General features: G+C 33.2%; 1 protein-coding gene and 2 long non-coding RNA genes across 7 annotated transcripts in view; 1 reads left to right on the top strand and 2 right to left on the bottom strand.

Moving 5' to 3' along the window:
- Positions 1–218: 218 nt before the first annotated feature.
- Positions 219–25,614, bottom strand: part of LOC128209116 (uncharacterized) — a 41,143-nt gene continuing 15,747 nt past the window's right edge. Inside the window, exons 11-17 of the mRNA XM_052912990.1 lie at positions 7,348–7,503; positions 6,461–6,656; positions 5,696–5,916; positions 5,324–5,428; positions 4,377–4,540; positions 3,073–3,215; positions 219–883 (exon numbers count right to left, since the gene is read on the bottom strand). Of these exons, the coding sequence (XP_052768950.1) occupies positions 813–883; positions 3,073–3,215; positions 4,377–4,540; positions 5,324–5,428; positions 5,696–5,916; positions 6,461–6,656; positions 7,348–7,503 (1,056 nt within the window). The 3' untranslated portion in view covers positions 219–812. The remainder of the gene's footprint in view (positions 884–3,072; positions 3,216–4,376; positions 4,541–5,323; positions 5,429–5,695; positions 5,917–6,460; positions 6,657–7,347; positions 7,504–25,614) is intronic.
- Positions 10,625–17,729, bottom strand: LOC128209117 (uncharacterized). Of its 3 annotated transcripts, none has more exons than XR_008256938.1 (4): positions 17,592–17,729; positions 14,463–14,574; positions 14,047–14,170; positions 10,625–12,463 (listed from the first exon to the last, which is right to left on the bottom strand). It is a non-coding gene; the product is annotated as an uncharacterized LOC128209117 (long non-coding RNA). The 3 variants fall into 3 exon arrangements; XR_008256939.1 differs by having other exon boundaries at positions 14,492–14,574; XR_008256940.1 differs by lacking the exon at positions 17,592–17,729 and adding an exon at positions 17,545–17,563.
- Positions 17,747–22,534, top strand: LOC128209119 (uncharacterized). 3 transcript variants are annotated; one of them, XR_008256941.1, is made up of 5 exons: positions 17,747–17,858; positions 18,950–19,026; positions 19,360–19,445; positions 20,222–20,352; positions 21,420–22,534. It is a non-coding gene; the product is annotated as an uncharacterized LOC128209119 (long non-coding RNA). The 3 variants fall into 3 exon arrangements; XR_008256942.1 differs by having other exon boundaries at positions 17,775–17,851; XR_008256943.1 differs by lacking the exon at positions 17,747–17,858 and adding an exon at positions 17,876–17,982.

Here is a 25,614-nt window from a genome sequence, read left to right as displayed (position 1 = left end):
ACCTCTTTTAACGGCCGTCGAATAAAGTTGTCACTCTTTAAACTGCTTTAAACTAATCTCCGTATTTTGGATATTCGAAATACAAGTATTCTTCATATTAAATATAATGTAATTTATTTAATTTAAAACGTTATTATAATTACAGACTCAGTTAAATAAATAAATATGAAATATGTAAGAATCATTATATTAGTACATTCTCAATAATGTAACTAATTTTGAGAAAATTTAATAATTATCAAGGGAGGGAACTCTTTCTTAGCGCCGAATGTTTAATTGTCCGCCCTTCTTTATTTTGGCGCCTTTCTCACTTGTTCTCTAGTTTTAATCCGGTTCGGACGTGTGTTTTCTCCCTCCCTCCCGCCCGATTCTTTTATTTCTTTTTGTCGAACAAGTTTTCAATTTTATCTTTGCTTACATAGTTACCCCTTTTCTTCCCTCTTTTATTTAAGGATATTGAATATTATATTATGTTTTTTTTCACTTTATTATGCTTTCTGATGTAGTGTATCCTTGCATTGAGGATTTTTGGCTGCTTTTGACAAAACTTTATATCTATGTTAATTTCATTTACAATCTAGCAGCCCTTTATTTCGGCCAAATTAAATTTATATTTTACTTGTGTCTTTGTTTTTCCTGAGCGCAATAATTACAGCCGACACGGATATAGAATGCACATCCAAAGTAGTTTGAATCACCGGATAAACTAGGACAAAGTATCTAAATTAAAAAGCAATGTATCCTTGAGTAAGAACATGCTGTCCGTATGACAATTGCCCAATGCCGGTACAGAACGCCTGTGGGATCTGGGGCTAGATTTTTCTTCTTCTTTTGTTCATGATAACCTCTATAAGGAAGGTTGAAAACCCGAGGAACAACCCGACTGAAATGGAAAATATTGTCGTCAATTTAACAAAGGTTCATGATTAAAGATGTAATTTTTAATGCATACAACACCAATTCAATTGGGAGAGAGAGAGAGAGAGAGAGAGAGAGAGAGAGAGAGAGAGGGTGGGGAGAGAGAAAGAGGGAGAGAGAGAGAGAGGGATGGAGAGAGAAAGTGAGAGAAGGGAGATATAGAGACAAAAAAATTAGATCGGATAAGATATTTTTTAAGTATTGTTGGGAAATAAAGGGCCCTAACTCCTAAATGATTAAAGCGATTTCCATGGCTATCGAACTTGATCAAGGTATTATGGTCACAAACATGTGTTAAAAGTTTGGTGAGGATTGGACAAACAGTTTTCAAGAATTAGATCGGAAACAATCTTCGGGACGTATTTTTCAAGTCTTTTTTTGCAAATAAAGGGCCGTAACTCCTAAATGACAAAAGCGATTTCCATGGCTATCGAACTTGATCAAGATATTATGGTCACAATCATGTATGTAAAGTTTGGTGAGGATTGGACACATACTTTTCAAGAATTAGATTGGAAACATATATTTTTGAAGTATTTTTGGCAAAAAAGGGCCGTAACTCCTAAATGACTAAAGCGATTTCCATGACTATCGAACTTGATCAAGATATTATGGTCACAAACATTTGTTTAAAGTTTGGTGAGGATTGGACAAACGGTTTTCAAGAATTAGATCGGAAACAATCTTCGGGACGTACGTACGTACAGACAGACAGACGTACGTACGGACAAGGGCAACCCTATATGCCGCCACTTTGTGGGGCATAAAAATGTTGACATATAAGTTCAGTTCAAACATCAAGTAATACTGACTGTACCATCATAATGAGATGACATGAACTAACAAACGATACTTGACTAAACTCAACTCAATATTCAAGATCAGATATTGTTTAAATATCTGAATCATTATGTGATATTCCTGGCAAAATGTTTCATCTGGGAATTTTATTCTATTCATTATACCACTTCTCTATTCATCAATGCCAATAATAGAGTCATTAAACTGTAGTCTGTATTAACTTGGCAACAAGCATCAATCAGACGTTTTATATAATTACTGAATCGATACAACTCAGCCTAGATCGTTGCATGGGGACTCATTACTGTGATCTTGCACTCGCTTACCATTGTCTGTACGTTATATCCTATTTACATTAGATAATTACACGGCAACGGTATCAATCAACCGATGCTGGTACACTCATGCTGAGTGCATGAAAATATCTTTTGAAATTAATTTCCTGTCATATTGGAGATTCATTATTGATTACAGACCTCTTTTCGCTTGGAAATGGAGGTTTTTCATGAATTACTCGAGAATCACAGAATACCCACTGAAATGGCATTAGACTGTACCAATAATTCACCTATCATATGGCGATAGTTGTTATAATATACAAAATCTCAAAAGAATGTTCCCGATTGCCCGCAAAACATTTTATCTTTTTTTTTTGGTTAAATGTTATAGAATTGAATATATGGCTCTTTTTTAATTATAATCTTGGGGATGAAATATTTTTCATTTTATTAAGTTGTAAAAGTCAATTATCACCCGCTGGAAGGAATGTGGCGTAACCTGGTACAGTTTCAATATTGCTGATAAATTGCTTTTTTTGCGAAAAGTTTTTGTTTTTTTTGACCTTCAATTGAACACAAAGAATCATTTGTATGAAAAATAATCATAATGGTATCACTTAACAATTGTTCTTTAGAACGGGCGAACAATTTGTATAGACAAAAAATGGTCACTAACAAGTATACAAATTAACTCAAAAGTTTTGTTCCTTGATTAAAACAAGGAACAACACTTTTAAAATACAAATGATAACAAAAATCACCAGTCGCGATCGACATTCAACATAATAAATTTATGCATATGCAAATGCATCCCTTTAATGTTATATTGAAAGAAAATTCAAATATAAATATTAAGAAGTATGCAAATCGAAAATAATTGTATTTAAATATACGTTGTTATTTCAACCTTTTCATGAAATAAAAAATGTTAAAACCAAATGTAAAATACAGCTCCATAATGTTGACTGACTAAGTACGTCTTAAGTCGCATACAGTAGTTTTCAATTCGTCAGTCATTCCAAATCAAGATTAAGAAATTCAGTAAACTGCGCCAGAGAATACATAATGTGCATACTTAAAGCTATGTAAAAAGCGCTCTGAACGTCTGTAAGCTGTATAGGTTTGGCGGTTGTTCGGACGTTCTCACACACGGTGCCTTGGGGCCACCAGCGTCGCTTCCACTTTCCCATCAACCCCGATTCGTGCATAGACATCAGCCTGGGATATATACATAAACTGTTCACAACCATAAACCCATGGCGTGTAGGGTGTTGTAAGTGTCGGAACAAAACAGAATCCACAACATTGCATGTACTTAGACTGAATTTGCAATTATATCGACAAAGAATAGATATCGACTTATTTGGATGATTTTCCTTATCTGACAGTTAAATATCTTGCATGTCATGTTTTAGGTGGGACTATTTTGAACTCGTATTGAAGGATATATGTAAATTTGCATCATTCCAATAAAAGGGCATATCTGCGAGCATAATTATCTTAATAGCATTTTTGAAAACCGAAATTAAATGTCGAAACTGTACTTGTAATGTCAAGATTTTTGCAATATTTAATTACTAATTCTTGCATGTCATGTTTGAGGTGGGACAACTTTGAGCTCTATTAATGGATATATATGTAAACTTGCATTATTACAATTAAAAAGCATATGTGCGAACATAATAACCATAAAACACACGTCCGAACCGGATTAAAACTAGAAAACAAGTGAGAAAGGCGCCAAATAAAGAAGGGCGGACAATTAAACATTCGGAGCTGAGAAAGAGTTCCCTCCCTTAATAATTATTAAATTTTCTCAAAATTAGTTAAATTAAATGAAAATCACATAGACAATCCTAGCAGTCAAAATTAAAAACTATTTCACAACAACGCAGACTACATTAAAATTTCTTAAATAGTCAAATGTTGTGGACACTGCCTGAAAGCTGCACTCTCAAAGATATATCATTTTTACAACTTGTTTTTTTTATTTTTTGTCTTGGAAAGGAAAAATTTGCGTAAATATCTGCAAACCAATGATAAAAGATTGCTGGCAAAAGATCAGATCGCAGATTTTCATATTTCCGTGCGAAAATAAATGTTTTATGGTTAAACAGTTACTAACGGTTTAAGAAAAATGCATAAACCATCATTTTTTTAACTTAAATATAACAATTTGCGATCTAATTTTTGTCAGCAGTCTCATATAACTGGTTTCCATGGATTTTCGCAAAAATGGCTCGTTCCCAGAGAAAAAAAATAATTAAAATATGTCAAAACGTTAAATCTGTGAGAGTGCAGCTTTAAAGCGGTCAGTGAAACTGGAATGTATTGGTCGTGAACCACATTTGCTGAGATAAGGAAAAAAAAAAAACTTACTTTTCAGCAAAAATGCTGACATGTGGGGACCTATCTGGGAATGCAAATGCGTTCGTGAGTGGGATGACTCGCTCCTTGAGCTTAGCGAGATCACAGTTACTTGCAATAGCGATATCGATAGTGCCGTCGTCACCGATAAATGCGTAGTTCTCACTGGTAATCACCTACAAATGTTCACTAATCAGCTTTTTATAATACTTATTTCTTTTAGTTCGACTTTGACGAAAGTAAGCTGATAGCTTATAATCAACTTCGAGAAACAACAGTTCTGGTTTCCATTTTGAGCATTTGGAACACCTAAACCATTTTCCATCGAAAACAACCTAGGATGTTTATGGACGGTTTACAATGTCAGAATACTTTATATTTAACTACGCTGCAAGTAGATCGCGTAGTAATTTTAATTTAGCAGTTAAATTTAATGACTTAACTTTTGGGGATTTTAATTATGTATGCAATAATACACTTCACTGGGAATCAATTAAAACTAAGTGATACAGAATAGACGCCAAACGGCAGCAATAAAGTAAAACTATTATTGAAAATATTACGACCTACTTCTACTGATGTACTGGCATACATCCATGGTTGGTTTCGATGGAAAATGGTTGAGGTGATCCGAATGCCATTTTGAGAGGCCATGTACACATTAAAACAAAATGTCATAATTATTACATGTAGCATGTACATTATTCTATATTGCAACGATTTTTAAAAGCACACGCAACTTGGGCTTTAAACATGCATACCGAGAACTGGCTATTTTTTTCCTTCTGGGAATAAAGACCGTACATTTCAATATAATCAGCAAAGCACATGCCTTCAACTACCTAGTATATTGATTTTATAGTGCATGAACACTAAAACCCGTGGATTGAAACGTGCGTGCATCTTCAACAGGGTTTTTGTTTTAAGGTTTCAACACGAGTTATAAAAGTAACACTTACCCTGTCAACGTGGAACTTGGGCGACTTCGCAAGGACAGTCGGGTCAGATTTGTTAAACTCTCTGATGCCATTCCCGACTTCTTTATATGTGGGGTTCTCCGATGTCTGTAAAAGAAGAATACAGCTCAGAAAAAAGGGAACAATTATTTATCAAATATATTACCAACTAGAGCACACACATATATATATGTAAATAACATAATTGTTGGACTATCACATAACTACTTGGCAGTCTACCTCATGTTATTTTCGTTTGATTACGTTTCTGACTAAGACATTGATTCTATGTTATTTTATCCTTATGCGAACAAGAGCTGCCGCTAATCTTTGCTCCATTCCTCAAGTCTTATACATGTTTGCTATCATATATACCATGAAGTTGTCTTCCCAGAGCGTTCCACCGATTGTTCCCCACTTATAGGAGCCAGCCATCTGCGCCATTTGAGCGAGCGTGTCAAATGGCATCTTCTCCTTTGTAACGGTGAGGAATGCAATTAAATTTCCGCAATATGTGGCGGACAGCACCAGAGATAGCAACCACCAGGCGCTCATGAACGACCGGCCCGTCATTGACTGGGGTACATGGAGGTCACCTAGATTTATTAGAAGTCCAGAAAGGGTACATTATTACAAGTTCACATATAATAAAATAGGGTATAATATTGCAAGTTCACATATAATAAGGGTACATTGCAAGTTCACATATTATGAATGGAACATAACTGCAAATTCACATATAATGAAAGGTACATCATTGTAAGTTAAAATAGAACAAAAGGAACATTATTACAAGTTTTCATGTAGTAAAATCAGATAATCAGTCCATTTATCAATTGTAAACTAATTATGAATATCGGGGAAACCATTTAGAAACTAAGAAGCGCCCAAAGAATGCTAGGTTTATAAGTATAAATATCGGGGTTACCGGTTTGGCATTCATTTTACAAGTATAAATATCGGGGTTACCGGTTTGGCATTCATTTTACAAGTATAAATATCGGGGTTACCGGTTTGGCATTCATTTTACAAGTATAAATATCGGGGTTACCGGTTTGGCATTCAGCAAAACCAGAATACAAATACTATAAATGCCAGATTGTTCACAATTGTCTACGTCTACCAAAAGTTGTTCCTTACCTTCATTAAAAAGGCTGGCAAACAGACAGGAGAAGGCTCCAACATATGTCTGGAATCCGCACTTTTGCTGGCGACAGTTGTGTTCCTCTGCTGAGGTTTCGTGCAAGCGAATGTAGAAAGGGTTTCGCTGTTCCATCACGCAGACGATACCCGCGCATGCAACTAGCGTTCCGCCGATCACCGCGATAACTTGCCACTAGATTCAAAGAACACTAAAGGTTCACATATGTTTATGAACACGTGAAAATGTTTGGACGAAATTGCACGCACGTACACTTTCCTGAATGGACTGCGCAGATGTGGCCGATAATTAAAAAGAAAAAGAACGGAAGTAAAGGACAATCTTTGAGGGCGGATAAAGATGCCTTAAAACTGAAACTGTTCATCGGACTTTTCATTGGTTGTATTCTCTTGTTTTAAAGTTTATGTAATCGTGAGATACTATCAATTAAAAAAAAATTGAATAAGAATACATGAAGCGTTCAAGCTTATTTTAAGGGTGTCGAAGGTGTTCAAACAACTAAAGTCAAAAACAATAATACTATGAATAATACAGGGAGAAACCCAGTAGTCGAAACTTCAAAAACAAAGCCCTTTAAGGGACACAATGCAAGGGCCAAAACGACAATGAACTATAGATACACACATATTGACATCACATACTAAACTACAAAACCCCAAAAATATTACACCACAAACACAAATAATCACACCACAAGCAAACCAAACCCTCGCCAAATTCGCTTTACTGCTAACCAAGTCACTTTCCAATTAACATACATCAATTGTGTTTTGTTTGTGCTTCGGAACTATCAATCTATCGGAATATATTAATTCAAAAACTATACATTCATTTATAAATACACTTAATAATATAAACTGCATACCTTAAATGGATCGAGGAGTTTTCTCCACTTGTATTTGTCCAGATTTTCTCGTTTCAGTATCGCTGTGGTGTAGCCAAAGTGGAACGGGTACGTGTAGTCTATCACCTGCTCCCGGTCCCGCGTGGTTGCCAAGTCGCCTACCACAAGATCCACTTCCTTTGAACAATTAAAAAGACGATAATTTAAATCACAATAGTATTCTTTACCTCAAGTGTATCGTTCAAATTGGCAAAAAATTGAAAGTAATAATACAAATCATGACCTTGGATAATAGTGTAGTGCATACTGGCGATGGTCGCAAAATTAGGATACAATATTGACTCGACAGGCGCGTGAAAGGAAATTGACATTGGGGCCGCGGAAGGGGTGGGCTCGATATTTTTTTTTTCAATTTTAAGCATTGGAAGACTCGATTTTCAGTTAGTTCAGGTTTCATTTTCATGTTTTTTATCTTAACCTTTGTTCGATTAAAATAGTTGAGAGATATAAAATGTAATCATGAATAAATGTTACTAAACGATATTTTCTATTTCTGCACCAAATACAGTTACAAATTGTCACAGTAATTCAAACACATTTAATACATTTTGATCTGAATAATCTTATTCTGGATGGGCGGTGAAGTATATTTGTCCGATTTCTTATCGATCCATGACAGGATAGTAGGGTCCGCTTGACCGTGCAGTTTCAGTAGCACTGTTACCCAAAACAGTGAATTATTTGAATCTAGAAAAAAATATTAAATCTAGAATGCTTAGACCAAGTTGAGATTGATATCTTTTATCAGCACAGTGCATAGACTCTATACACTATATGGATATGCACGATACACCGTGACAGTACATACACTGGTGTTATATTCTATACCAGTATATACTGTGCACGGTATATATTCTATTCATTCTCAGAGGTGTTGAAGCAGTGCTTCAACACCCCTGTTCTCTATACAATGTATACAGCCAGAGATTTTGAAGATTTACTTCAACTCCTCTGTTATAGTCTATATACATTGTGGAAGCGTGCACTATACTCTATTTATTGTCAAGAGGTGTTGAAGCAGTGCTTCAACACCCCTGTTCTCTATACAATGTATACAGCCAGAGATTTTGAAGATTTACTTCAACTCCTCTGTTATAGTCTATATACATTGTGGAAGCGTGCACTATACTCTATTCATTCTTAGAGGTGTTGAAGCAGTGCTTCAACACCCCTGTTCTCTATGCAATGTATACAGCCAGAGATTATGAAGATTCACTTCAACTCCTCTGTTATAGTCTATATACATTGTGGTAGCGTGCGCTATACTCTATTCATTCTCTGTTCTCTATGCAATGTAGATTTTGAAACTTTACTTCAACTCCTCTGTTATAGTCTATATACATTGTGGTAGCGTGCACTATTCTCTATCTGTAGATATGAACCCCTGTTATAGTCTATATACATGGTGGTGACGTGCACTATTCTCTATTTGAATAAAGAGGTGTTGAAGCAGAGTTTCAACACCTCATCACCTCTATTTATTCTTTGTCCAGTGAAAATGAAAAATGGGAGAAAAATGCTTAGATTTTTTTTTGTTGGTTTTGTGTTATATCAGACACCACATTTAATATACTATAAGTATAATACAATCACATTGTACAAAATATAATTTTTGGGCAAAATGTTTTAAAAGTTAAATGAAAATGAGAATTTCTGGACTTAGCATCAACTCTGCCAAATTTTGCAATAAAATTACCAAAATAACTTTTTAAAACAGATATTATGTAACATTATAAGATACTTGAAATATACAAACTATGTATTTTGTAAAATATGATTTTTAGGTAAATTTGTTAGAAAAAAAAATGAAAATTTCTGCATTTTGCCAATTACTTTGTCAAATTTTGCAATAAAATTACCAGAATTACTGTTTTTAAATATATTTTATATTACAGTATAATAGACCTTAAGTAAAGAAACTACATACTTATGTGAAATGTGCTTTTGGGGCACAATGTTTGACAAATGAAATGAAATTTTTTGAAATTTGGTCACCTAGGCATCAATGAATTTTAAGTTTTTATATTGCAGATATTTACCAGTCGCGCAAAATGCACAATTGCAAACAACATGCAAAAGCACTTTGAAACCAATATAATGAGACAGGCTCCTTGGTTTGCCAAGCCTTGCCTTGCAAACATCTACATAAGCCTAACTAGAACTGTAAGCCATAGGCTAACGAATACCCCCCACCCCTCCATGTCTAGGTTGTTTGCCCTGGAGTTAGGCCGGACAAAGCTAATTTTGCCTACAAGGGGAGATAACTCCAGTCAGGGTCATGTGACCTGTACCAAATTCACAGAGGCGAAAGTTTACAACATGGCCATTAATTTCTGAAAGTTTGATAAAGATTTGTTGAATAATAACAAAGATGAATCCCGGACAGGGCTTATTTTGCCTACTTTAACACATCAAGGGGAGATAACTCCAGTCAGGGTCATGTGACCTGTACCAAATTCACAGAGGCAAAAGTTTACAACATGGCCATTAATTTCTGAAAGTTTGATAAAGATTTGTTGAATAATAACAAAGATGAATCCCGGACAGGGCTTATTTTGCCTACTTTAACACATCAAGGGGAGATAACTCCAGTCAGGGTCATGTGACCTGTACCAATTTCACAGAGGCGCAAGTTTACATCATGGCCATTAATTTCTGAAAGTTTGAAAAAGATTTGTTGAATAATAACAAAGATGAATCCCGGACAGGGTTTATTTTGCCTACTTTAACACATCAAGGGGAGATAACTCTGGTCAGGGTCATGTGACCCGTACCAATTTCACAGAGGCGCAAGTTTACATCATGGCCATTAATATCTGAAAGTTTGAAAAAGATTTGTTCAATAACGACAAAGATGAATCCCGGACAAAAAAAAAACGGACGGACAGACAGACGGACAACCCGATTCCAGTATACCCCCCAAACTTTGTTTTGGGGGGTATAAAAAGTCTGTCTGAGATACAAGGCGTGAAGCTGCATATAACACTAGTATGCGGATGAATCCACATGATTCTGATAAAAACATAAAAAAATCAGCCAAAGTTGCAGTATACATGATCCTTTCAATGTCATTTATATTTTCCAGTACAAAATAAAGCACCTCAGAACGCCCAGAATGCACCATGTTTTTCAAAATATTCTGAGGGGGCATGCCCCGAGACCCACCTAGCAATTATGAATCCACATATAAAGGGCTAGCTAAGCCCATTACTTCTGTATGCAAAACAAGACTACATGCTCATCTTTTCTTTATCTATTCTGCCTGTTAATTTGCTTGTAAGCTTATGTTAGTCAACAATATAATAACATTAGCTGGGCCAAAATACAAAAGTCTCTTCTTATGTTGAGAAAAATTCGAAAAATTCCGTTACTGTTTAATTTCCGTGAATGTTTATTATTCTTTTGCAAAGAGGTATGCAATTATGATTGCAGGGTTTATATGAAAATACGATATCAGGAATGGTCTGAAACAGCCCCAAAACATACGAAAGCCTTAAATGAAACAAACATATTATATATTAAAGAGAATTGGAGTACTGTCTATAAAACATACACCTTAAAACACAATCTATGAACAGTTTTTGCCAATGTCTCTTATAAAAAAAAGCTACAACAAAAATATCGCTGGAAGTGATGGTACTTCCCATATGCCAGTTTTCTTTGAAAAAGAAGAACTTGTAATTCAATGTGCTAGTAGAAGGTAAATTGTTGTTGCATTATTATACACAGTTGGAAATACCATTTTTAATAATTGTTTTCATTGTTAATGCTGCACTCTCACAGATATATGAATTTTTATTATTTTTAACTTGGAATGAAAAACTTTTGTGCACATGTCTGATAACAGTTATATGAGACTGCATACAAAATCACAGTTTTTCCTATTACCATTTAAAACTCTATGTTTAATGGTTAGTAATGCTTGAGAAGAAATGAAAATTTTGGCAGTTTTTCAGACAATTGAATTCTGTTTCATTGAGAGTTATCTTATATGACTGGATTGAAGGCATTCATGCAAAAGTCAGACTATTTTTATTTAATTATTTTTTTCAAAGCAAATGTGAAAACTCTTAATCAGTGACAGTGCAGCTTTAACATCCTTTTAGATTTCAAAATTATCAGACAAACATGATACTAGATGTATACTGTCTTGTTTGGAATTCTTGCCCTTATTCAGTATTGGTTCAATCATAGCAGTATTTATTTGAACTGCCTCTAGGTTAAAGTGTGATAAAATTCATAAGATGTCAAATACATAATTATATAAGATTCACAATTCTTTGAAGGAATGAACTCCTGCTTACATGTCATATGACAAATTATGGACAAATACAGAACCTAATCCTAATAGTTTTTCTCCAGAATTATCAAAGGGGTCACTCTTAACAAAGATCTAGTATAAACTTAATAATAATTTCTTTAGTTTAACAATGTTATAAAATCTTGAAAGGCCATAGGCAGGTAGTTCTGACGTTCATACCCTTCAAAACCTTTGACAAGAGGCATGTCTATCAAATATAATTATGAATTACTGGTGTAAATGGGTAGTGGGTAATGCACATGTCAATTGTAACCACCACCACCCCCGTCTGGGGGTATACTGGGTGTGAATGCGGTGGTTTTGTCTTACCTATGGTATGTTGGATGCGGGGGAATTTGGCAGGGATTTTAGTTCAGGATCAGTTCAGGGAATTTAACCTGGGGTAGGCTGGACCAAAAGTCAAAAGTCCCCGGACCTGGGGGCGGGATGTGGTTACAATTGACTGGTGCATTATGCTATTCATTTTGTTGCCCACTCTTTTGTTTTTCTTTGATAATCCATTGCACACAACTATAGATCAATATCTCAAATACTATATATGTTGAAAATTGACAACTTTTGACATCAATGTTTTAGTTATAGTTATGAATAATGAGCGTTCATTCATTGCTTTTTTTATCAAATCACAATCATAAGTGTTAGCATTTAGCACACCACTTTGTGCAGTAATGTTTAATGCTGTGGCTCCTCTTATCAACCAAGCACTTGGGCTGTTGGTGGATAACCATTTCCCTAGTTTCCTCCCTGTCTGGTCACCTGTTTGAAAATTAAAACATTGATAATATATAATAATGACAAAACTTGAAAGTATTGTACACTATGTTTATACATTTGCTGAATTAAATGAATAAGCTAAGGAAATGTACATTCAAAACAAAAGGGCCAGCATGGCCCTTAATTGGTCACCTGATTAAAATGACCATGAACAAGTCAGTCAGGTAACAACTGGTTATGAAAGGTGTTGCTATTTGCTTAGCAGGTTAGTGGTTGCTGTGTTATTTGATGGTTGATAAGGACTCCTCAAAGAAGGCTGCTCTTTGTTAACAGAAATGAGAATTATGGTAAGCTGGTTGTTCCCATGGTCAATGGATGTTACGGTAATGAACCAGAATGTTGCTATGGAAGTAAATGATTACTAAGGAAGTAATTGGTTGCTATGGATGTTGGCTGTTGCTCAGGAAAAAAGTGGTTGCTAAATAAGGCATTGGTGCCTATAAAGGTAGTTAATGGATGCGTTGGAAGGAATTGGATGCAAAGGAAGTCATTGGTTGAATGGGGATTCATTTGTTGCTATGGATGAAGGTAGTTGCTAAGGCAATCATTGGTTGATAAAGAAGCCAAGGATTGTTTAGGAAGTCATCATTTTTTATGGAAGTCATTGGCTGCTGTAAATGAAGTATTTGATAAGGATGTCCTTGGTTGCTTATAAAGTGGTTGTTAAGGAAGACATTGTGAGTTTGGATTGTAGTCACTAAGTTAGACAAGTGGGTTCCTTAAGGGTACTACGAGGTCTACGATTTCCTCAATAAGGCAAAACCTTGCTTAACATCCTGCCAAAAGGTGATTATTATATTGTTGTAACAACTTGTTTCATAATCTTTGAAACTAAATACCTTTTAGTTTAGACATCAGTTTCTAAGGAATTCATACATTACTGCAGAAGTCATTGCCTGATTTGAATGTGTATCAATTTTTGTTCTAGAAGTCTATTATCAGTAACAGGGGAACTCTGGTTGGGACAACTTTGACCCCAAGGAAGAAACTTGAACAACATTCATAAAAAAACACTTAACAACAATCAGTGATTTTTTTATGAATTCTTTTTACTGCCTGTACAATGTACCTCGCAAATTCGGTAAAAAGTCAACTTTGGGAAAAATACAAAATCAGGTCAAAATTGCTTATATAATGGCAAATATACATTTTTTAACTTTTTTATGCATACCTTATGCTGTGAAAGAGTAAGACTTGTCAAGATTTTGTTTATATTTCAAGAAATTCATTGCTATTTTAATCCAGAATGTAATGTAATTTTTTTTAATTTTGGGGAAAATGGAGTTTTTCACAATAAAAAAATCACTGACAATGAACTACAAACTCCAACATATAAACACCACATACACAAAAACAAATTGATTACATATATAAATTACTGAATATTCACATGGTCTTACGATATTATTGATGAATATTATAATGTTTATTTTTAGATACCAGTTACGGGTAGTAGTAATGAAGAATACCAGATTACAAAATCAAAGTGGAAATTGGAACTATTAGAGAATCACTTTATTTGTGGGTAGGTCACTTAAATATTCATTGAGGTGAAAAGAAATTACCATATGATGTATTGCATATGTTTAACCGCTGTTGCACAATCATCATTTCCAAGTGACTGTCTTCATGTCCAGTACTAGCTTACAAAATCCCTTTCTAGATAGTCAAAGACTTCATCTGATGCATCTTAAAAAGGAAGAATACAACACAATCATGAACACAATAAATGCAAATAATGTTGGGTATGCTTTATGATTCAAATGCAAAACATCTTGGCAATTATTTTAGAGCAATCCAAATGTCCTACATGAGATTTATTCTCTTATGAAAAAGTGATGTTTATGTACAAGCCAAATATACTAGAAATGTGTCAAGTGGACATTAAGTCTTGTGTTGCTTGGTGAATTGCATATACTGTGAATGAACATAATTAACAAAAAAACAGGGATTTCTCATAATATGACAAAGTTTTTTTTACCAAGTTTGGTAAAGATTATTGAGCCATACAATGTTTTTATCTGGACTGCATCGTCTTTTATTCTGGGCAGCATAATATGGAAATCCAGGCCATGTATACATCTGGGTTTTATCTGTAATGGACCACATTTTCCAAAATGTATGTAGGCAAATGAGTTACATGGAAATAAAAACTATCTATACATAATAATAAGTGATTTGTATACATGTGTTTACCTTGGTATTATATACCCATAGATATATTATATGACATAATATTGGGTTAATACAAAAAAAATGAAATAATATATAATTAGGTTAATGATAAATCAAGCAAATTTAAACTAACACAAACAATTATATGTATATATTTACATTATTTCACAGTAAAATATAATAGAAATTTATAAACATTGGCATAATGCTTAAATCAGGTATCTATTTCAAGGCAGTTGTCATTAAATCATAAAATTTAAAGCTGCACTCTCACAGATATACCATTTTTACAACTTTTTTATTTTTGTCTTGGAAAGAGCAAATTTTTGCATAAATATCTGCAAACCAATGATATATGATTGCTGCCAAAAAATCAGATCGTAGATTTCTAATTTCCGTTCGAAAATTAATGTTTTATGGCTTAAACCGTTACTAATGGTTTAAGAAAAATGCATAAAACATTACTTTTTAAACTTAAATATAAAAATCTGCTATCTAATTTTTTGTCAGCTGTCTTAAATAACTGGTTTCCATGGATTTTCGCAAAAATTGCCTCATTCCAAGACAAAAAAATTGTCAAAACGTTCAATCTGTGAGAGTGCACCTTTAAGGTCAAAACTAGAAAATGGAACTTTAAACAATAAACTTAAAAACCATGACTTATGGTACAAGTATTTCCACATCGGAGCGGCTGGTTCTTACACACTGACAGTGACACACAATACACTCCACTCCTCTCCATTAACCCTTTATATATATATTACAGTCGAAACTCGTTGGCTCGATATCTCATGGCTCGATATCCTCGTTGGCTTGAACCAGATTAAAAGAACCGGTTTTGTTTAACTCTTTGTTCATATAAAATTTGATCGGATGGCTCGATATATTGAGGGTCGATATTTCTCCACGCTCGAAGTCATTTTCGCGGTTCCAAGTAAGAATTTCACAATTTTGTTTGCTTGGGTCAATGTCATTTTCGCGGGTTCAGGTAAGAACCTCACACCTTGATTTGTTTTGTTGGCTTCATTTAGCACACGGCGCTAATCGATAAAAATTAATTCAATTTATTATAATTATTATCAAATTTGAATGACTTAACAGTTTGAATAAACATGCCATCACTTTATCTAAGTTCTTTCCCTAATTGTTATACATGTATAAATTTCAATGCATCCTGATATAACTAATAAGCTATGTTTTTGTTACCCACTGTTTAAAATTACTTGTTTGTTGTTTTCGCATAATTTTTATAATTAATAAAAACAATCAAATAATATTTTCTAAGTATCGAATAAGTGATGTTACGAACTTTAAGACGTGTAACTATGTCCAATTAATACTCTTCTTTGCGGAGATAGCATAGCCAATAACAAACGAGGTAAACAAGACTTTTTGTAACGAATAATAAAAAAATAACATTCTGTAAGCAATCCCGCTTGGCTCGATATTCTCGAGGCTCGAAGTATTTTGGCTGGTCCCTAGAATATCGAGCCATCGAGTTTCGACTGTAGTTTAAAGCTGACGGAGGCACTCCTGCCATGTACCGCTGCCACCATTTAAGTAAACCTGGGAGGAGAAGTGCCCCAGTGTGGAGCTTGAACCAACAACAACTGCTGGAACACTATCATGGCGCTGTAACCAACTGAGCTAACTGAACGGCTGGTTCTCATCAACGATCTACATCACAATAACTTTACAATGTACATGAATACATAAATAACTAAAGTATGAATGCAATGTATTCATGTACATTGTAAAGTTGATGTCTACTGTTCTACTTTAAAAGACACATGCATGTACCCCAAAATTAGTTTTGACAGGCATGACTCACTAATGCCAGTTGTGAGCTTGTTCCTAGCTTCGATCAAGATATTTCTGTCTGAAAATGACATTGAATACACTCTAAAGCCTAAAAGGCTGTAAAATATGCATTCAACATCTTGATAAGCAACTATCTTAAATAAATTAAAATATTAGGATACAGAATGATGTGAAAGAGACTTTAAAAATATCGCTGCATTGTTGGATGTTGGTGCTGTCATCTGATGATCGTCAGCGGCAATGATTGAGGCAAGCATCAAGTATACATTGCACTTTAACAGATTAAATGTTTTGACAACTGTTTTATTTTTTGTCTTTATACAAGCCAATAAATGCATAAGTGCAAGAAAAACAGTGACACAAGACTGCTTAAAAAAACATTGGATTGCATATATATTTTAGTTAAAGCTTCACTATCACAGATATACCATTTTTACAACTTTTTTATTTTTTGTCTTGGAAAGAGCAAATTTTTGTATAAATATCTGCAAACCAATGATATAGGATTGCTTACGAAAAACCAGATCATAGATTTTCATATTTCCGTTTGAAAATTAATGTTTTATGGCTAAAACCGTTAATAAACGTTTTAGAAAAATGAACAAAACATCAATTTTTGAACTGGTATATATAAAAATCTGCGACCTATATTTGTCAGCAGTCTTATAAACTGGTTTCCATGGATTTTCGCCAAAATTAGTACATTCCAAGACAAAACATAAAAAAGTTGCCAAAATGTTCAATCTGTGAGAGTGCAGCTTTAAGAAAATGATGTTTTATGCATTTTTCTTCCAACTGTTAGTAGCACTTTTAGCCATAAAACAATTTTTTTAACGGAATATGTAAATCTGCGATCTGATCTTTTGTCAGCAGGCTTATATCACTTATTTGCATATATTTACACAGAAACTGGCTCATTCAAACTCCAAGACAAAAATAAAAAATAACAAAGTTGTCAAAATACATGTATGTATGTGAGAGTGCAGCTTTAAGGAGTACTTCGTTATATCAATAAAATATACTCGTTAAACTGTCAATTGTTTACGTATCTACATAAATTCAATTACCTTTTGAACTAGAAAGTGTTATATTTTCAAAGAAAATAGCCATTTACCTCTGTTCAGTGTCGGTCAAATTCGATGTTTTGAATCACTCTAGCGCGTGCTAAATACTAAATGACGCAATGTTTTGGACTGGTCTTCATTTTCTTCGATACAGGCACAACCGAGCGTAAATATTAAGCGAGAAAGTCTAGTGGAACGATACAGGGTTCATTGGGTTTGTTTACAAAAATTCAAGCATCCGGTTAAGAAGACGACAAATAAGAATGGTATTAAGTTGGTAGAATGGAACTCCTTCCTGATTCCTGCACATGTAAGTTGTAAGTATTGACTATATCGGGATACCATACAGGACACTCAAGTGTTATTTTATATTTTCTTAGTTATCATGCAAATGAAAATAATCACTATCATTTAAAAGTTATTCAGGGATAGTTGCAAATGGTTTGTTTACATTAATTAGTTTTATGAATTTAATTGAATACACAAATTTTTATTAGAGCTTTGCACCAAATTAAATTCAGTTCATTTTACGGGAGTAACCCACACTAGCGGATCCAGAAAGGGGTGGGACCCCCCCCCCCAAAAAAAAAAAAATATTCTGTAAAAATCGTAAAGAATCTCAGGACAATTATTCAAAAAATCTTTTGATCTTTGATATCATAATGGTAAAAAAAATTACCAAAATGCAAAATGTAAAAAAAAAATATCAAGTCAGAGAATGGGTTGGAACCGGTGTCGCCAAAATTGCAGTCCAGTGTTGTATCCACTGTGCTATGAAGGCTTATCCTAAACAGTTGGAATATTTAATCTTTATACCTCACTTGTAATATATTGGCGAATTTTTTTTATTGTAAATTATGTGGTACTTCAGTTAGTAAGTTTTAATGCATTGTACACATAGATACCAAGTTTATGTCAGTTTTCGTCAATTTTCTTTTTTTCCGCTATTTCATTAAACAGATTACAGCCCCTTTTAAACAAGTCTTTGGGAGGAACTGTTGGGGATTGTTATTAAAGCTGCATTTTCACAGATTTACCATTCTGACAACTTTTTTTTCATCATGGAATGAATCATGCAATGTTAGTGCATAAATTATGTCCGCGAACCATGATTTAAAACTGCTGAAAAAATATCAGATAGCTGTTTTTCATATGTACGTTCATAATTGTTGTTCTGTGACTTAAATTTGAACACTTTCAGAAAAATGAAATAATAAGCAGATTTCTCAATACATGACATCTGTTTTATTGTTAGCAATTAAAGGCATTGATTCTCTGAGATAATAATTATGTTAAAACAGTCAATCTGTGAGAGTGCAGCTTTAAGACTCATTTTTCCTTAGATCAGCCAAGTTAGTATTATAGCTAATTTTAGCTTAAAAGTAGGTGAATTTTATATTTATTTCAGACCAGATACTCTTGAGGGACCAATTTAAGGGCAAACAGACAAACGTTTTGATGCAAAGAAAGCATTGGATTTGAAAGGTAGATTTTTAACACATATTTACATGTACTCAATGTCATTTACTAGTATAACATAATGTATTCAAGTATAAGATATTTCAAGTATTTGGTCAGGTTGTTAGGTTTAATTGAAACTGTTAAGCAAATAAATGAAAGTCCATGCAATTTTGCATGCACATGTTTGTTGCATGCAGATTTTACTCAGATGGCATAGGGTACAGTTACTCTTGTAACTTGCTTAAAATAAATGCAAATAATTCTGCATGTGTCTGAAGTCATGTTTTATTTTTCTCTACAAATTGTTTTAAAAAATGCAATTGTTTGATTTCCTTTCTTATGTGTTATGCATTGCAGTTCCCATGGAGAAGAAAAATGGAGAGATTCTAAAAGTATGAAGATCTATACTCCTGTGTATAATGAGGAAATCTTGTCAGTGAATGGTAAGTTCTCTTTGGATTAATTCTATGTATAACAATATAAATATGAGGTAAGCCAAGAAATGAGAATTAACATAATTATTCTGTTCAAACATACATTGACATATTAAATATAAAGACATATGTATGATTTGTCTCTGCTATTATACTCCTACCACTTGATGGTTAGGGTTCATTTGGACAAGTCTTCTTTTATCCATAATTCCAAATGCTTCTGAGATTTCTAACACATATTAAATATGTTGAGGAGAAGTGCTGTGCAAAAAACATTTTTGTTTATGGTATTTTAGAGTTATTGGTCTTTGATTATTTTTCTTTCACTTTTCTATGTTTTTGAGGTATTAACTTCAAACTTCATGCACATATTGGACGTGATAAGAAAAATAGCTGTGCATATGAATCATTAAATTGTGTATGGTAGTCAAAGAATTGTAAACCTTTGATTATTATCTTTATATTTTTTTATTTTTTTTCTTCTCTTCATAACTTTTTTTCATTTTTTACTTTAATTTAACAAAACACTATTCTGTTTTTGGTATATTAAGGATTATTTTCTTATGTTTATTTTGTGCTTGGCAGTTTTAAAATTATTGCCTAATTGGTTACTGTATGCTTAAAAGCAAACATCACTCTCAGTGAAACCTCTTATTACAATAGGTGATAGCTGTAGTTTTTCATGGAAACAAGTGTTTGACAGTATGAGTCATTTTTTAGTAGCAATATATTATGTACATTTAAGGTATAAGTTCTCTTTTGCTAATTGTTCAGTTGTTTTTCAGTTGTTGCAATTGTGGACCAGGCCAGAGTTGTACTAAACCAACTAAGACACAATGAGATACAGGAATGACACAATGAGAAACAGGAAACAGGAAAGTGATGACTGATCGCCACCTGTTACAAATTCATCTAGGTACAGTTTTTATTCCAGATTTGATACAACTGTATACTGTTTTATGCATGCTATGATTATGTTCATCATGTTTGTTTAAGACCGTGATGATGAGGACTAATCTATTGATTATCCCTTGCCAAAAGGCAAAGTGGATACAGTAATTGTGTGCATGTGTGTGCGTGTGCACGGAATGTAATCTTGAGCATAAATCCCCCAGGTATTAACTTCAAACTTCATATACAGATAGATCCCTATTGAGAAGAAGTGCAGTGTTAAGGGACCATAACTCTGTTTACAGTTCTTTTTGTAATAACCCTTTGTTATATTTCATACTGAGTTTTTGTCTGCAGCAGAACTTGAAAAGTCTTTGAGGTGTTGATCTCAAACTTCAAATATGTACAGATAGATCTCATTTAGCAGAAGTGCAGTGCACAGAAACCATAACTCAAGATTTTTTTTGTAGTAGTTGCCCTTTGTTAGTTTTCAATGTTATCCTTTGTTGTAATGCACAGTTGTGATCATGCTCAAATATGCTCATTCACATTAAAATTAATTGTCCAGGTTCAAATCCTGTAATAGAAACAATTATTTTCTTTCTGTGTTTAGCAAAGTTTATATGAACTATCTATCAATGTAAAATAAACTAAGATTTGTGTGTTTTTATCGTTTCTTATTTATTTGTATATTTTTTGTTACATATTTTTATGTGCATATATATAAAATCTATATCACAAAAAGTGTGGCTAATTTTTAATATTAAGATATAATATGTATAAGAACTATCATATTTCAAAATCAACCATTTTTGCAAGATAGATAATAACTTAATGTATCTGATGAACAATAATGTGATTTTGGGATGCCAGCAATAACTTTTCAAGGTGAAAATATGTTCTTGTCATTGATTTTACATATAAGTAATCAGTATGCAAAGCCCTTTCAAATGATACTTATATGGGGTAACTATCAAATTTTAACATTGAAGCCAATGGCACAAATGAATGAAAAGCTCCTTAATAGTTCAATATTTGAAGCCAACAATGGAACTGTGTTTATGTATTGCTTAATGTTCCTTTTTCTTTCAGAAAACTCCCCACATCCAACAAGAGACAGTCTGACTTCAAAATCTTCATTGAAGGCAACTTAATGGACAAGACATCCGTCACATAAAGATTCACTAAAATTGGAATGATATACCAATTTTAACTTTTAACAGACAAATACATTATAGATTTGAAAATAGATTACCCTTAGATAAGTTGGATGATTAACATTTACCTCAACACAGTACAAAGTGCTCATGTTGAACTATTGTGATTGATCATAGTCTGTCCTTCATTTTTATTAACAGTTTCATACAGTGTTAACACTTTAGTATGGGGACTCATTTTTAGCTCAACTTTTCGAAGAATATGGAGAGCTATACTACTCACCCAAGCGTTGGCGTCGGCGTCACCCCTTGGTTAAGGGTTTGCGTGCAAGCACACATAGGTTAATATCTCAGCAACTACTTGAGGTATTGCATTGAGACTTTATACAATGGTACTCAACCATCCAACCTACTTAATTAACCAAGTTTGATAACTCTACTTTGCATTTAATGCCAATAATAGGCCTTTAATATTTGACTTAGAAATTCTGGTTAAGGTTTGCATGCAAGCACACATAGGTTAATATCTCAGCAACTACTTGAGGTATTGCATTGAGACTTGATACAATGGTACTCAACCATCCAACCTACTTATTTAAACAAGTAAGATAACTCTAGTTTGCATTTAATGTAAATAATAGGCCTTTATTATTTGACTTAGAAATTCTGGTTAAGGTTTTGCATGCAAGCACACATAGGTTAATATCTCAGCAACTGCTTGAGGTATTGCATTGAGACTTGATACAATGGTACTCAACCATCCAACCTACTTATTTAAACAAGTAAGATAACTCTAGTTTGCATTTAATGTAAATAATAGGCCTTTATTATTTGACTTAGAAATTCTGGTTAAGGTTTTGCATGCAAGCACACATAGGTTAATATCTCAGCAACTGCTTGAGGTATTGCATTGAGACTTGATACAATGGTACTCAACCATCCAACCTACTTAATTTTCCAAGTTATATAACTATAGTTTGCATTTAATGCAAATACTTGCGTTTATTATTTCACTCAGAAATTCTGGTTAAGGTTTTGCATGTAAGCACACATAGGTTATATCTCAGCAACTACTGGATGAATTGCATTGAGACTTTATACAACCACCCAACCTAATTGAATAATCAAGTTAGATAAAAATTCTGGTTAAAATTTTGCATGTAACCACATTTATGTTAATATCTCCGCACATCATGTATTGCATTGAAATCTAATCTAACAGTGATCCATGCATGTTTCGCCAAAACTTTTCAATCCTTTCACTGAAAAGCAGCGGAATAGTCGAGAGCGCTGTCTCTGTGACAGCTCTTGTCTCTTTGGTCTTTATTCATACTGGCCAGAATATGTTTACCGAAAAAATCTTAGTAGAGATTGATAACTGTTCAGGTTGGACAAAAAGCATGTAGGTTGTTTGTTCTTATAATATAAACTGTAAATGCTTCAGAAACTATATATATAATTTTCATGATATTTGTCAGTATTTATTCTCGTCAACATTTAAATAATATTAGGTGAAACTTGTTTATTGGTCAAAATGTGTTTGATTAGAGTGGCCTCAAGTTCCACTTTATATGAATGAAATTTGGTCAAGTTTTAGAAAAAAACTATGTTCTAGTTTTATAGGCCATATTCTCTTTCCAAGCTTTCCTTAAAGAATGAATGTAGGTAAGATGAAACAGGAGTCACTAAATCAAGTATTAAAAACCTTAAAAATTGCTATTCATAGAGGTATTGTTTCCTCATCATAAATCACAACTTAGCCAGCAAGACTTTTCAACAAATAAGGCATAACATGTAAAAAGTTAATAATTAGGCTCATATTTTAGTGAATAAAATCTTGTGAACATATTATTGAAACAAATAATGTGTCTGGTTCTGAGGTGAGCAATAAAGCACATTGCTTAGTAACAATTGAGCTAGCTCATTATTAAAAGTTTGTTTTAAACTTGAATTAAATGAATGCAAATCATATATTATTATTTTGAATCTATATTTTTTTTTTAGTTACCTTGTGCTGTTGTTAATTTCCATGCTGACTTGGTCAATTATGGCTAATTGTCTAATTATATTTTAACTTCTAACCTAAATGTTTCATTGTACTTTTGAGTGTTCTGTTAACTATATTGCACATTACCCTATATGACAGTATTAATTCAATAAAACCATGGTTATTAAGTTCCATACATATTGGAGCACATGGTAAGCCTCTAGAAATGTCACTTCTTAAACCTAGATTCTTGATCTGTTCGCCACATTGTTTTGTTAATTTTTTGTTTATAAAAACAAATGATTGTTTAATGTCAAGGAAACCTTTTTAAAGTTAAAATGTAAATGTACATAGATAACTGTCAAATATTATTTACCATTTAATAACTGTCTAAAGGCAAAATTTCCATTCATTTTTATATTTGATTTGGGTCCCTAGGGTCATGGTCACTGTAACTAAAAATAGATAAATGCTTGGTACTGAATAACTTCAGTTTTAATACATTTAAAACTGAATCTCACAATAAAGGCTGAAGTTCTTGTTGCATTGCAGCATTTCTAGTTAACTTTTTAATTTGACTCTTTTTATTGCTTTCGACAGGCACATATTACATAATTATTGTATTCATTTTTAAGACAAAGCCTCTTTAATTGAGCGTGCTGTCCAAAGACAGCTCTTGTTGACATAATTATAAGACACCTTATGTTATGGTTTATATGAACAATAGCTGTTTCTGTGTATGTTTTAGAAGAAACTTCCATTTCTTATCATATTGATGGACATAGATATACATACATGTACGGGATTATTGACATCAGATTCTTAGGATTAAATTTACTAATGTTCTGTTCATGTTCAAAATAGATACAGTTATGGTAAATGCATAGTCTTGTTTGTTTATAACATAGACAACCATGTCTTTTGGTTGTCCTGGTCTCCTGTCCTGTTATGTGAATTGGGTTTTATGGACATCTTCGATATTGTAGGTCCAATTCTAGTGTCTAGCTGGAAAAGTATTTAGCCTAGGGAGACCTTAGTTTGGGTTATCATGTTGGATATGTCTAAATGTTGGCATGTTGGGAAATGACAATTTTAGGCTATGACAATTTAAAAATGTAGACGTTGCTGGGCAAGGCTCCACACCCAAGTGACTGTCGCATTATATTCTTGAAAAAATGCCTTGGGCTTTTGGTTTGTTATGAATTTTGCGAGTCTGGCAAATATCTGCATTATAAAATTCATCGACATACAGGTGACAGAGAAAAAGGTCAATTTTCAATGATTTCAAAAGATTTATTAACTAAAAGGGGATCATCATAAATCAATACAGAGAACAAGGTTAATTGATTTGACAGAGGATTGATGCAGAGCTTCAAAAATTAAGGTGACAATTTCAGAAAAATGCACATAAATGATTTTTGTTTATTTGTGTTGTTTGATAACTGCTGTGTGTCGATTTTTATTTAATTTCATTTTACCCCCCAAATCACACTTCACACAATACATGTACATGGTTTCTACACTTTAGGTTTGTTATACTGTATTATAGTATCTATTGAATTGTATTGCAAAATTTGTGCTAATAATTTGCAATTTCAGAAATTCTCATTTTCATTTAATTTTTCAAACATTTTCCCCAAAATTCACATTTCACAAAATTACATAGTTTCTTTACTTTTGATATATTAAACTGTAATATTTATGAAATACAGTAATTCTGGTCATTCTATTGCAATATTTGAAAAAGTTATTGGCAAATTCCAGAAATTCTCATTTCCATTTAATTTTTCATACATTTTACCCCAAAAATCATATTTTTTTTAAAAAACTGTGTTTCTATATAATATATAATAATGTTAAATGATATATATTAGCTGCAGTAGTTCTGGTGTTTTTATTGCAAAATAAGGCAGAGTTATTGGCAAAATTCATAAATTGTCATTTTCATTTAATTTTTCCAACATTTTACCCCAAAAATCCTTTTTTGCGCCATATAATTGTTCTATGATTTAAGTATATTAAATATGTTGCCTGATATGACATAAATTCATCAAAATTATTTTTGTGCAGTTTTCTCCATTTTTTGTTCAAAAATCTCCGTTTGTATACATTGAATAGAGAACAGAGGTGTTGAAGCACTGCT

Source organism: Mya arenaria, chromosome 11 (assembly GCF_026914265.1).
Source record: "Mya arenaria isolate MELC-2E11 chromosome 11, ASM2691426v1".
Lineage (NCBI taxonomy): Eukaryota > Metazoa > Mollusca > Bivalvia > Myida > Myidae > Mya > Mya arenaria.
Note: the sequence above shows the minus strand (reverse complement) of the source record. Positions and strands in the feature narration are given on the sequence as shown.